The 15174-nt window shown below is 43.1% G+C and overlaps 1 protein-coding gene across 1 annotated transcript; it reads right to left on the bottom strand.

Moving 5' to 3' along the window:
• Positions 1 to 369: 369 nt before the first annotated feature.
• On the bottom strand, positions 370 to 14905 carry SLC25A32 (solute carrier family 25 member 32). The gene is made up of 7 exons (XM_070392163.1): positions 14557 to 14905; positions 9592 to 9742; positions 4969 to 5054; positions 4224 to 4384; positions 3733 to 3846; positions 3024 to 3169; positions 370 to 1900 (listed from the first exon to the last, which is right to left on the bottom strand). Exons 1-7 carry the CDS (start codon positions 14708 to 14710, stop codon positions 1768 to 1770), a joined length of 945 nt encoding a protein of 314 aa, XP_070248264.1. The 5' UTR covers positions 14711 to 14905; the 3' UTR covers positions 370 to 1767.
• Positions 14906 to 15174: the final 269 nt, after the last annotated feature.

Here is a 15174-nt window from a genome sequence, read left to right as displayed (position 1 = left end):
AATTACATCCTCAAAGAGAACTTTCCTGGCCCCAATCATCTTAACAAAGCAACACTATTTATAATCCTGCTTTAGTTTTATTATAGCACTTAATACCTGAAATTTTATGATGCTTATATTTGTATGTTTTTAGCACTCATAATAAAATGAAAGTTCCCTGAGGGCAGGAAAGTTGTCTGGCTTATTTACTGCTATATCCTCAATGCATGGTAACACACCTGGTACAGGGCAGGAGCGCTGTAACTATTTGTTGAAGGGAAATGAGTTCTTGTCTCAGAACTCTTATAGGGCTTTGTAAAAATCTTCTTGCATATTCTTAACTAAGAACATAGTTATTTACTGTTCATTTATTTATTCTGCAAGCATATATGATCTTAAAGGACAGAAACTAAGTTTATTAATTTGGGGTACATAGGAGGCATTCAAATAATGACACTACCTCTAAAACTCCAAATACCCAACTGTAGCTTGTCTTTCCATATAGTGACCAATGTCAGGATTTCATATGAATTATAGTATAATCAGAGTATGAAAAAATATATCACATTTAATTTATAAAGTATTCCTGGGCATGTTACAAGAAATTATAGTACATGTAATTAGGTACTTATCATTTCACCTTTATTTTTAAAACAATGCCATTTTCAAAATATAAAAAAATAGACTTATTTTCAAAGAACTATTTAAATATGGCTTTCAAAACCACAATATTTTATTTACAACAAATAGATGGTAGTGCAATAGCTGTCATGGGTGTTTATGATAAATAAAAATATTAGCATTATTCTGGCATCCTTTTGGGGCAGAACTTTATATTTATAGATATTTACAATGACTCATAAAGTAAAACCAATAATGACCATTAATGTAATTTGTACTTGAACCTGAATTTAAATAACCAATGTAGATTAGTCATTTATTTGAGATCTGGACCCATTTATACAAAACTGAAGTAGGAAATTAAAGTTTCTCAGCTATATGCAGTGTGTCAACAAACACATCCCAGTGATTCCAGTATCTATATAAGTTGATCTATTTGCAACTCCAGTAAGTGATTTATATGCTAAATAAGGGCTGACACATCTGGATTCCAGTTGATTTTTAAAATTTAAAATACAGTAGGTACCCATGCCAAAAAATAGTGGGATCCAGGATTACATTTTAAATTAAGAACCTCTGGAAATAAAATCAGTGATGGAATGACAACAGATGTCAGATATTTCTCAAATTGGGAGAAGTACATAACTTGTCAAATTTCTCTAGTTCATATATTCCAACTGAACTAAAGCGCATGTACAGCAATTTTGTTTTTCTCATCAAAATTTCTCAATTCTGAAATGGTCTGGATTTGGGCAATATCCTTCCCATCAAATCCTCAGTTTAATCTACTCATGAAACAGTGATGACATTCTTACAAGAAGCTATTTTCTTGCTATTACAGAGGTCAATTTTAAAGCTAATCCAGGCAAATGAGTTTAGAAAAAGGACATTCATCTAATCCATTTAGCAAATGCTGCAAAACAGCTTCTACTTGAACAGTGGAGAAATATGTGAAACTCTCCACTTGATGTCAGCTTTACTGTTGTGATAATGGCAGACAGTTCAGGCAGAGGTAGCCAAGTCCCACATACACGGGGAAGGCATAAAGCAGAAAAACATTGTGAAGATTAGTGGTTTCTTGACTTCTAATGATTACAGACCAATTTGTTTATGAGCTTTACATTTCAAACACAAAGGAGCATACTGCTGCACTTATCTTCTTTTTGCTTACTTCTCTTCTCTAAGGTCAAATAAAAAATGTGACACGTTTTCATATACCACAAAGGTAATACAGCAGGCTGGAGTCACTCTAATCAAATTGGGAGCAATTCCTTTGTAAAATCCACCGATGCCTTCTTTCCTTTAGAGGGAAAAATAGATACAGGCTTAGTTTCTGATATAGGGAGGCTGCAGATAAAAAGTTTAACTGACCTGGGGCATGGAGCCAGCGATCAAACCTCACTGCGATATAAACCCATGTTTTCAACACCCTGCAATAATGTAGTTTGTGAGCCATTTGTAGGGGCTTACATTCCTTTTATGGGCTGGCTGAGGAAGAGAGGACAGGGACACCTCAAAACTTCACTGAAATGTGCTTTAACAATAACCATCTTTCAAATGCCTTTAAAGGTATAACATGTAGGAGTATTAACTGACCTAATATAGGCATTAAAAACCTCATATATTATATAAATGCAAGACAACAGTAAATATAGCATATACCAAAATAAAACTTTATGTCCTTACTGCCTAAAGTAGGAATATGGCCTTGGATCTTGTCACTTAGATTCTTGATAAATATATACTAAATTGAATTTAAACATGTTAAATATTCTGCTCTGGCCTTTGAGAAGGTGAATATGAGGATGTCTATAACAGTCTAACTATTCCCATGCCAAAGAACAAGCATTTCTCCCATACATGGAGACTAGTGCAATAAGCCCTCATTTAATGTAGTCAATAGGTTCTGCGACTTTAAGTGAAATGACATATAACAAAACCAATTTTACCATAGGCTAATTGATATAAACAAGAATTAAGGTCCTATGGCATCTCATTGACATTATAATGAAACAAGGTTATTCGAGGACCTATTATTTTTGCAAAAGTTATGGTGCCCATAGCAGGTGTGGGGCCTTCTTAATTGTATTAAACCAAGTCTTTTAAGACTTCCTTGAATATAGGCCATTCAAATATTTTATAACATCTAAATTTTGTTTTATTAATTTGTCAAAGCACTTTCACAGATCTCTTCTGATTTTTATAATCACCTTGTCAGCCTAGATGTTCTAATTTTACAAATCAAGCCTTATAGAGATTAAGTCCATGCTCCTATATGCAGTAAATGGGAAGTGGGGAAGCAGGGGCCACCAGCCACGTGCTCACCACAGCACACTGGCCTTTGCTATAAAACTATGTCAACTGGACAGTTTGATTTGCAAGGTACCTCCTAAGAGCCCTTTTGATACATCACATGCTCTTACCTCCACGTCCTTGTGATAACATCCAACACACCCTTGTAAGACATGTGCTGATCCTGAAGACGAGCCCTCACAACTTGATATGGGTACGTTGCTGCTACAGCAAATATTTTGGATAGTGCTGCAACAGATATATATTCTACTGTGCTCTAAAATGACAACACAAAACAAGTGTCTTTCTTTGGACAGGATTTCTTTAAAAACATAAACATACAAATTATACAGGAAAACAAACATTTAAATAGATCTGAAGTGAAAAATAGTATTCTATTTCCCCTCTTAACACAAGTTTTGAGCAATTAAGGGTTTCTATTTTTTTTAATCTATTTTTTTATTGCTTTCAGAGAGGAAGGGAGAGAGAGAGAGAGAGATAAACATCAATGATGAGAGAATCATTTATTGACTGCATCCTATACGCCCCCTACTGGGAATCCAGCCTGCAACCGGGCATGTGCCCTTGACCTGAATCAAATTTGGGACCCTTCAGTCCTCGGCCGACGCTCTATCCACTGAGCCAAACCGGCTAGGGCTAAGGGATTCTATACTTAACATTTATGTGTCATTAGCCTATAAAATATTTAACTACAAGTTAAATTAGTGGCAGAGTCAGTACTCATCATCACAACAATACTTCCAAAGTAAACACGACAACATTTCCATCTATTATATGCCCATAAAAGTAAATATTACATTTTTTCAGGAATCATCTTACCAACTGGGCTTCTGGTAATCTATTGATGTGCTGATTGTATTTCAACTTCAACAATTCATATGCCATAAACTGAAGGGCACCATGTGATGTTCCAAACAGCCCAGGAACAAACCCCTAAAACAAAATTAAAAACAACCAACCAAAAAAAGCTAAACTAAGCTAATTCCCAAACCCCACAGCTTCCAGGGAGGGGAGTAAGGAATGGGTGACCTCAATGTGTGACTTATGTGAAATGGTTACTCGACAACGTTTTAGACAGTTCTCATTCTCACACCCACCCGTTATGATAATACATCTTAGGTAATGGGGACACACAGCTTAAAGTACAATTCCAATACTGTAAACTATATTTCACTTCCCATTAAATTGTTTCATGCCTAAGTTTGGCTTCTTTTTAGAACTGACTACAGCTCATTCAGAACTTGGGACAGTAGAGCCAAGGGAAATTGCAATGGTCAATTATTAAAAATGTATTGATAATAATTCATTACCTTATACAATCCACGCACACCTTCATACTTATATATTTTCAGAAGTGTATCAAACATTCCTTTATATTGCCGATGGTTGGCATTAACAACACTATCGTACTGTAACATAAGGCGAGTTTTTGCTACCCATAATGGGTTTGTAATGCAGAGAGTCATGGCTCCTAAAAGCAAATTAGAATATGATTACTCAGCATACAGGTATTATACACACATGAGGCAATTAAAAAAGGCTACTAAATTATATAATTTGAAAAGTGAAATTATCCTTTAACTAAAGAAACACTATATGGAATCATTTTAAACTATTAGAGATTTATACTTTTTCTAAGTTTTACTACCCTGTGACAAGTAAAACCTTTGAAATTTATCCAGAGCAGTGGTTCTCAACCTTCTGGCCCTTCAAATACAGTTCCTCATGTTGTGACCCAACCACAAAATTATTTTCGTTGCTACTTCATAACTGTAATTTTGTTACTGTTATGAATCATAATGTAAATATCTGATATGCAGGCTGGTCTTAGGTGACCCTTGTGAAAGGGTCGTTCGACCACCAAAGGGGTCGTGACTCACAGGTTGAGAACGGCTGATCCAGAGTAATCAATAAGAATACCTGCTTTTTAAGAAATTTCATGTGATCACTGATTAGTATAGTTAGATAAGCACATTTAAACTCTGATGTTCAAAGGTAAAAAGGCAAATAAAATAATAGTGAAAACATGACATTTTAAATTTCACACTGTCTTACCAGCTTGGGCAGCTGAGACAAGGTATTCTGTTGCCTCTAACCTTTCAGCTCTTCCTTCTGTCCTGTATGATTTGATGGCATTGTAACTAAAAGAATAAAACATAAGCAATTTAATAAATATTTCAGTAGGTGTCATAAAGCAGTAAAATCTGTTTGAAAGTGGTGTGGCCCTAGTCAGTTTGCTCAGTGGTTGGAGCACTGGCCCATGAACTGAAGGGTCCTGGGTTCGATTCAAATCAAAAGCATATACCTCGGTTGCAGGCTCCATCCCAGGGCCTTGTGAAAGGCAACCAATCAATGTGTCTCTCTCATATCGATGTTTCTCTCTCTGTCTCTCCCCCGCCCTTCCACTCTGCTAGAAATCAATGGAAAAAATATCCCCAGGTGAGGATTAACAACAACAAAATAATAATCTACACTAATAAAAGAGAAAAATGGTAATTGGCGTACGACCGCTACCCTTCCCATTGGCTAATCAGTGTATCCTTATGCAAATTAACTGTCAGCCAAGATGGCGGCCGGCAGCCAGGCAGCTGGAAGCGAACATGAGGCTTGCTTGCTCCCGTGACTACAGATTCCAACGTTCCCCGCCTGCGCTGCCGGCCTCTGAGCTGGCAGTTTGAAACATTCTAACAAATATAGCCGGCTGGGATCTCAGAGCTGAAGTTATACATTGTTTCGATTATAGAACGGCAAACAAACCAGCGGAAGCCTCAGAGCTAGAGCCAGAGCTAAAGCTGGCCCAGAAGAAAAAAAAAAGAAAAAAAGGACAGGTTGGGAGCTTCAGTCAGCCTGAAAGCAGCCCTCAGCCCCTCACCCAGACTGGCCAGGCATCCCAGTGGGGATCCCCACCCTGAAGGATGTGTGACCAGCTGCAAACAGCCATCATCCCCTCATCCAGGCTGGCCAGCCACCCCAGTGGGGACCCCCACCCTGATCCAGGACACCCTTCAGGGCAAACCAGCCAGCCCCCACCCGTGCACCAGGCCTCTATCCTATATAGTAAAAGGGTAATATGCCTCCCAGTACCGGGATCAGCGGAGCAGCGAGGCCTCCTGGCACCAGATCAGCGTGACGGGGGCAGCACCCAAACCCCCCGATCGCCCTGCGGCTCTGTGTGTGACAGGGGGCGGGGCCACGACCTCCCTGATCGGCCCTGCTCTGTGCCTGATAGGGGGGAGCTCCCCAATCCCCTGATCGGCCCTGCTCTGTGTGTGACAGGAGCTGGCACCCCAATCCCCCCCCCCGCTCCACGGGCCTTGCTCTGTGTGTGATGGGGTAGAGCCATAACCTCCCCATCGGCCCTGCCCTGAGTGTGACAGGGTGCAGCGCCCCAACCCCCTGATCCACCCTGTTCTGTGTGTGACAGGGGGCGGTGCCCTAACTCCCCTATCGGCCCTACTCTGTGCGTGACGGGGGGAGCTCCCCAACCCCCTGATGGGCCCTGCTCTGTGCATGAGAGGGGGGAGCTCCCCAACCCCCTGATGGGCCCTGCTCTGTGAGTGACAGGGGGCAGCGCCCAAACCCCCTGATTGGCCCTGCTCTGTGCATCACAGGGGGTGGCACTGCAACCTCCCCATTGACCCTGCCTTGAGTGTGACAGGGGCGGTGCCCCAACCCCCCAATCAGCCCTACCCTGAGCATGACTGAGGGTGGCATCGCAACCTCCCAATCCGCCCTGCTCTGTGCATGACAGGGGGCGGCGCCCCAACTCCCCAATCAGCCCTGCTCTGAGCCTGACCAGGGGCTGCACCTAGGGATTGGGCCTGCCCTCTGCCACCCAGGAGCAGGCCTAAGCCAGCAGGTCGTTATCTCCTGAGGGGTCCCAGACTGCGAGAGGGCACAGGCCGGGCTGAGGGACCCCCCCTTCCCCCCCGAGTGCACAAATTTTTGTGCACCAGGCCTCTAGTCCTATATAATAAAAGAGAAACACGTAAATTGACGGTCCCTCTGCTACACTCACCAGCCTGACAAAGATGGCAGGTTAATTTGCATGCATAGGTGCCGGGCAGAGAGCAGAGCAGGAGAGCTGGTGGAGAGTGGAGCGGCTTGGGGAATTGGCTCCCCAAGCTGCCAGACAGAGAGCAGAGAGGGAGAGCTGGTGGCTTGGAGGACTTGGCAGAGTGGGAGGCCATGGGATGGAGACAGAGCAGGAAGGGAAAACCAAGAGCGCGGGGAGCACCAGGAATTCTGGGAATAGTAGTTCTGGTGGCAGCCCCAGGACCAGAAGCGGAAGCGCAGAGCACGGGGAGCACCAGGAATGCTGGGAATCGTAGTTCTGGTGGCAGATGGATCTCTTATACCAGTGGTTGGCAAACTCATTAGTCAACAGAGCCAAATATCAACAGAACAGCAATTGAAATTTCTTTTGAGAGCCAAATTTTTTAAACTTAAACTATATAGGTAGGTACATTGTTATTAACTTCATTAGGGTACTCCTAAGGCTTAGGAAGAGCCACACTCAAGGGGCCAAAGAGCCGCATGTGGCTTGCGAGCCGCAGTTTGCTGACCACGGTCCTAGACACTAGAGCAGCAGTTCTCAGCCTGTGGGTCGCGACCCTTTTGGGGGTCGAACGACCCTTTCACAGGGGTCGCCTAAGACCATCCTGCATATCAGATATTTATATTACGATGCATAACAGTAGCAACATTACAGTTATGAAGTAGCAATGAAAATAATTTTGTGGTTGGGTCACAACATGAGGAACTGTATTTAAAGGTCCAGAAAGTTGAGAACCACCTCACTAGAGCAAAGTGAGCCTGGAGCAAGTTACTGTTGCTGTGGGGGATGGAGGGAAAGCAAAGGTGAGAGACATAAGTAAAATCAGAGTGTCTAGGAAAAATTAAAGGGAAGATATCCTAAAACTTCCAGGAAATCTCCACCAATGAAGCAAAGAAAAAAAAAAAAAGCCTCTATTATTCTGTGAGCAACAAACCAAACTGGGTTGGGGGTCTCAGACAATTTGCTCATATGATTGCAAAGACAGAAACTCCTGGATTGGAGAGGGCTCCCAGATTGGAGAGGGTGCAGGTCGGGCTGAGGGACCCACCCCCCTTGCACAAATCTTCGTGCACTGGGCCCCTAGTAATAAATAATAAAATAAAATGGCATGTAACTTAACAATAATGCCTCAAAAGTAAGTCAATGAACAATGCAGCCACAAAATGCGACCTTTTTCAAGAATGAATTTACTGGAATGGTTTACTGTTAAGATTATGCCTCTCCTTTCCCCAAATATATATGAGTAGCAATATATATATATATATAATATTTTAATGATACACTCTTTAATTAATAAAAATGACAGGGAAAACCAGGAGGGGGAAGGTACAAGGTGGTCAGTGACTGGGCAGACAAGGTAAAAGAGACGACAAAAGGCACCTAACAAATATGTGCTAAACATCTGTGTTCAGGTGCTGTGGTTGGCAAGTCTAGTAGATAAACTCTTAATGGATCCTTCCTAACAGACTAACAAGGACCATAGGCGGCAGCACATAAATAATCATAATAAAAGATAACACAGACAGTATCCTAAGAAATTGAGAAACTATTACTGAGATCACAGAAAGCTTTGTGTAGAAAGTGGCATTCGCTGAGTATGGAGACAGGTATAGTCACAATAGGGAAATAGATGAGCATGAGCAAAAGTCATAATAAAAGTGACTGGGGAGACAGGGAAAACTGAGCCACATGTGAGTGGCAGGCTGACATTTGGGCTTTATTTGGCAGAAAATAGAAAGCCACTAATATGTTCCTGAGCAGGGGAGTCAAGTCAGCCTATTTTCTCTAACTCCGATTTCCACTTTCTCTTGAAAAAAGATTTCAGCGAAATAAATCTCTCCAAGTGTTAACAATACCATTCTAATGTGAAACAAGTATACTGTTTCAACAGATAAACCTTATATGGCTTGTTCTTAGAAACTCTTTTTGGAGAACCTACACAACTCTGAAATTCCTAATAGCATGAATTTTATACATATAGTTTCACTCTTCTAAGTATGTCTTAGAACTGAAAATAAAAAATACTTAAACAATACTAAAGCTGAATTTTATTTTGCAGGGAGATGATGCTTTGTGCCCACGCTCTCATACTCAACAGGCTGCATGTGCTGCCACAGGCGCTTGCTGTGGCTTCATCAGCAAGCATGCAATAGCAGTTATTTCACATGTGATGATATCTTACAGGTTAAGGATAAAGGAAATGAATGAGCTGGGTAGATGATGAAGTAGGTCAAATGAGAGGTAAGAAGGAACATGCCTCAAACTCTTTCAGCTAAACACTGGCTTTTGCTTTCTGTTTTCAGCAGGGATTTTCCTGTGGTGTATGTTCCTACAGGAGTCCCAAGATCTGTTCTCTTCTGCTCTTCCAGCTTCATGAATCATAATGTATTTTGGTAAGCCATTTTCCTGAATTCATCTCACAGAAATGGCTACTATAGAGTGTTTCTCCATTTCATCTCTTTGCCTTCTTCCTGTTAAGAACTTTCTTCCAGACCAAATGCCTCTGTTAGCCAGAGCTAACAGAGAATGAAATAAGCCATTCTATTCTTTCTGACCCTTTTAATTCAAAGAAACTGATTAGTGACCCATCTTGCTTTATTAACTGATATAGATCTACTCACAAGAAAAAGTAGAGTCCCCAGGATAAACCTGCACCCCACACATTTGGGGTGACTCCTTGGTAAAGTCCCCGTAATCCTTCAAGTTTCCAAATGGTAGTCAAGCAATGCACAATTCCTTTATATTTCGGTCTCAGTTCCAATCCATCACTCACTGCAGTAAAAGATACACAAAGTCAGGTGAGAGCAAAGTTCAAGTTCTGAATCACATATAAACATAGATGTCACACATTCATATAAAGGAGATAAATTCAGAAGACAAACCTATTTAGGTAGAGGAAATTATTTTCCAGGATTATTTAATATTTTGAAAAACACATTCATGAATTTATTCATGTTTTTATTGAGGGCATACTGAGCATTCAAATAATGTTGTAGGAAGTGTTGGAGTAGCAGCTCTTAAATAACCAATAAGTCTCTTAAGTAAATAGGTTTCAACACAAGCTTTGTACAGATATCCAAGATTAAGGATTCAAATGATCAAAAATATTACTCAAAAATAAACTAACCCATTCAGCCGCACCTGTCATTGTTTTACCTCCTACAATACTTCTTTAGTCTAGTTTCACACTACACTCTCCTGCTTGTCCTCTTATTTCCTTATTTCTCTTTTTGGCCACTAAATTTCCTTTGCCTCCTTGTCTTCTGCCCATCTTTCAAATGCTGATTTTTATCAGCAGCCTTTCCACTCAACAGGGATAGTCTCTCAACTACTAAGTAGCTTCAAATGCTGTCCCCGTGCTAGTTCCTACATCTCTAGTCCTGATCTATTCCTAACCCCAGACCTGGCTTCCATTTTTCATGGCATAAAAGATGTGTCAATCTGACAGCTTCTTAACTTTCTGGAATCATTTTCATTTCCACCTTTAGCATTTTACCCTTTAGCTATACCAAACTACCCCACTTATGGTTTCTAACTAACAGCATATGCTATGGAGTCAGACTCACTGGGTTTGAATCCCAATTCTAACACTTACTGTGTGACCCTGAGTAAGTTATTTGATAACTCCGTAACTGAGTTTTCTCATCCATAAAATGAGAAAAATAATAGAACCTAACTCTGAAAATTACAAAGGATTACATATAAAGCCCTTAAAATCCTTCCTGGCACGTAGCAATCATTCAATAAGTATTGGTTTATTTATGCTACTGGCTCTTGTAATACTATATCAAAACTCAACTGTGTACTATTCTTGTTACTGAACTCTGCACTTTGGTTCCTTGATTAGGTTTTCAGGGTATCTTAGAAAATTACTATTTTTATACCTCATTTACATTCTTCTTTGTTGGGGCTCTCTCATCATTCCTGATGATTTAAAATTACAGCCCAACTTCTGCACCCATAGATTCAACCAACCAGGATAAAAAATATTTAAGAAAAAAAAGAGTTATGTTGTTGCTGACATGTCCTATGTGATTAAGCCTACAATGGTTGCATCTGTACTGAAGATGCACAGACTTTTTTCTTGTCATTATTCTGTAAACAATACAGTATAACAACCAGTATTATCAATAACCTAGAGATGATTTAGGGAGGCTGTGCATAAGTTATATGCAAATACTACATCATTTTATATAAGGGACTTGAGCATCTGGAGAATTCGGTATCCATGGGGTGGAGATGGGAGGGGAGAGGGGGAGAAATTCTGGAACCAATCCCCTGCAGATACCAAGGGATGAATGTATATCTTAAAGTTAGAAGAGATCTCAACAATCACCTTACCCAGCCTCTCTCCCAATGCAAAAATATCTTCTAACCTCTATCATCCAGCCCCTGAACCACTTTCATTTCTGAGCACCACCAATTTGCCAGGCCAAAATCTGCTTCCCTGTAATTTCTATCCAACTTCTGATCTGCCCTTTAGATCAACATATAATAAGGCAGCTCCCTTTCCCACATGACAGTTTTCTAAATACATTAGGCTCCTCCCCTACTCCCCCATCTTCCCATCAAGCTAAACTAGTTCCTCTTGTCATTTCTTATATGAAATAATTTCTAATTTTTCTACTAGTCTAGACATCTTTGAGTTTTAACTTGCATTTGACTCAATGGAAATAGTCCAGATTTGATTTAATGGTACATTCAAGACTAACACCCGTCACTAGATACTATAATTTTATTATAAGGGTTTAATTTTACAAAAACATAAAATCTACAGAATTAATGTTGATGGCCAACCAACTATTTTGATTTCACTTGTCCATTTTGCCAAAGTTTCCTCTTTTCTATCACCATTTCACAGCCATACTGGGGGCTTTATTATTACAAAGCCCTGCTATGTCTCCTAGGTCAGTGGTTGGCAAACCACAGCTTGCGAGCCACATGCGGCTCTTTGGCCCCTTGAGTGTGGCTCTTCCACAAAATACCACGTGCGGGCATGCATGTACAGTGCGACTGAAACTTCGTGGCCCATTTGCAGAGGTCGGTTTTTGGCCTGAGCGAGTCTATTTTGAAGAAGTGGCGTTAGAAGAAGTGGGGACAGGAGATGCGGCGCAGGCGGGCCACGGGATAGGCAGCACGAGGGGGCACCAAATATCAACAGTACTTAAATTATATAGGTAGGTTAATAACAATGTACCTACCTATATAGTTTAAGTTTAAAAAATTTGGCTCTCAAAAGAAATTTCAATTGTTGTACTGTTGATATTTGGCTCTGATGACTAATGAGTTTGCCGACCACTGTCCTAGGTCTTTAATTTTGTCCTCCCACCCAATTTCAATGGCCTTATCTGTCACCTCAGCCCTACAGGTCTCCCATTACTCTCCCCATTTCATCAAGATTACCAATCTTCTCAGGTCCAAGAATTCCCTTTCCTCAGGCATGGAATGCTTATCACACACTCTTAAACTCACTAGGCAAACCACGCTATTCCTCAATCATTATCTCCACTGACATCTCTCCTGTTACTAGACAAAAATTTGCGGTAGACACCAAGTCAGATAGGCCAGCGGCCTTAGCCAAATCCAAAATTCTTTTCTTCATATACAAGCCACTGTGTACCAGGGATTCCTAGATGTAGTAGTATGGTGAGTGGTTAAGTGCCAGAGGGTTTTAGATTACACTGCCTGGGTTCAAACCCCAGCTCTATCTTTACAAACTGTGGCTTGGGCAAGTTGGTCAACTTCTATTATCCTCATCTGTATAATGTGGAAAATAAATTCACAGGGTTGTTCAGAGCAATCAATGAGATAATGCACAGTTCACTGTCTTGCTCCCAGTAAATTGCTCAATGAATGTTATGTCATAATTTATTTGTGCATGCCTCATATACTCCGTGGAAATTATATGCCTCTGTGGGTTTTCTCCAAAGGATAATACTCCATAATTTTCACTGATTTTTCCTTCATAGAATGGCTCCTTACTTCCTGCCCAACTTTCAAAATATTAGTCCTTCTAGAGCAGTGGTTCTCAACCTTCCTAATGCCGCACCCTTTAATACAGTTCCTCATGTTGTGGTGACCCCCAACCATAAAATTATCTCGTTGCTACTTCATAACTGTAATTTTGCTACTGTTATGAATCATAATGTAGATATCTGATATGCAGGATGTATTTTCATTGTTACAAATTGAACATAATTAAAGCATAGTGATTAATCACAAAAACAATATGTAATTATATATGTGTTTTCTAATGGTCTTAGGCGACCCCTGTGAAAGGGTCATTCGACCCCCAAAGGGGTCGCGACCCACAGGTTGAGAACCATTGTTCTAGAGGAACCTTAAGATCTAATGGGACCTTTGCAGATACAGATACATATGGCTATCAGCAATCTATATATCTTTAAAAATATTTTTTTACGGATTTCAGAGAGGAAGGGAGAGAAAAACATTGCGTGCATCGGGCCTCTAGTCCTAAAATAATTCCCAGGGGATCCCTTTTCTGCCCCTGCTGGGACCCTGAACTACCTTCTAACTAATCAATCTCCTGAAGCCTCATGGAAACCAGGGCAGGAGAGTTCCACGACTCTACGTTACAGGACCTTCAGAACTGCCCTCCAGAATCACTCAACAATTGAACCAAAGAACAAGCAAGCTCTCATCTGCACCCTAGTTTGAAACACATTTCTTCAAGGAGATTTCCAGGATTACACATACCAGGAAATCCAGTTATACCTAGAGACCTCCTCTTTTACGATGCAAACCCAAAGCCCTGAGCCCCTTCTGTAGCATCTCCCCTCCTGTCAACTCTTCGCATTGGCAGAAGGGGTGACCATGCCCCAGTGAACACTCCTAGAACCACAGTGGCAGGGGAAAGCCTGACTGGGTGCTGGACATGTCATCCTAACCAGAAACCCCCTGAAAATACATCACTACTCTCCTGTACCTACCGACTCCGCGAATAAGGCTCTGGACTCTTCCCGCACTCCCGCGAGGCCTCCCCTCTTCCTCCGAGTTAGAGGGGAGAACAACCCCCTGTTTCTCTCTCACGTGGGTGTTTCCTCCTCTCCCTCCCTCTCTATCTAAAATCAATAAACACATCCTCCCCTGAGGATTAAGAAAAAAAGCACTTGGATTCTACCTACCTATTCCTTCTCAGGACCTTGCACCATACCTGCTGGAGGTGAGCGCACACCACGCACCTGCATCCTGCTCTCCGCGGGGCCGCCACCCACGTGGCCGCCCTGTGCTTCCGAGGCTGTGCCCGCAACGTGCCAACCCCTTCATTTTACAAACCAGGCGTGGAGCCCCACCTTGCACACCGGTGGGGACCTGCCTCTGGCTTTTCCACCTGCGCTCCTCACCCCTGACTCTCGGGGACCCCGGCGACGGCGGCGGCCGCATCTCTTTACCAGGCCCCCGGCTTCCACTCTAGTCCCCGCTGAGCCCGGACCGAGCGCAGCTTCAACGCTCGCCTCTTGGTCCGGAAGGCGCAGGGGGGACCCGGGCCTCCCTCCTGCACCCTTTTCATCCCGTTTGGGGGCGACAACGAGGATGAGGAGCCCGGGGTCGGCGCGGGGTCTTACCGGCGAAACGTATCTTCACCAGGTCCAGCGGGTGCAGCGCGAGGTTGGACAGGACCCCGCCGCTCACACCCGCCACCAGGTTCTCGTACCGGACGTGGCGGAACACCGTGCTCAACACCGACGACCCGGGCGCCGGCTGGTCCTGGCCCGTCATTGGCTCGGGGCCTGCAGATACCACGGCGCCTAGGGCCGCCGAGGTGGGACGAGATGCGGTGGCCGCCACCGTAGCGACGGGCCCCTCCCCCCCAGAAGCGGGAAGAGCGGGGTGCTAGGCTAGCCCACTTCCGGGACCGGCGCGCGGACTCGGACGCACGAAGCCGAGGGACCGGGCAGCAACAGGGGCATGACAGGGGCGCAGCCGCGAGTCGCGCCGGGGGAAAGTGCGCGGGAGGTGGGGCGCCGCCTCGGGCGAGTCCCCGCCCCGCCTCGCCCACAGCTGCTGCCAGTCGGGGCTGGAGGACGCGGACCGGAGCGCTCAGCACCGCCCCGGACCCACCTCTGCGGGGAGCTACGGAGCGCCGCGGGGCCCAGCCGAGGAGGCGGAGTCCGAGCCGCGGGAGTCACGTGACCGGAAGCCGTCGAGAAGAAGCGGAAGTAGCATGTGCTAGGGGAGGGGCG

This window comes from Myotis yumanensis, unplaced genomic scaffold (assembly GCF_028538775.1).
Source record: "Myotis yumanensis isolate MYYU_CA2020_CCGP unplaced genomic scaffold, mMyoYum1.0.hap1 SCAF_15, whole genome shotgun sequence".
NCBI classification, from domain to species: domain Eukaryota; kingdom Metazoa; phylum Chordata; class Mammalia; order Chiroptera; family Vespertilionidae; genus Myotis; species Myotis yumanensis.
The sequence above is the reverse complement of the archived record's forward strand: the minus strand, read 5'-3'. Positions and strand labels throughout refer to the sequence as shown.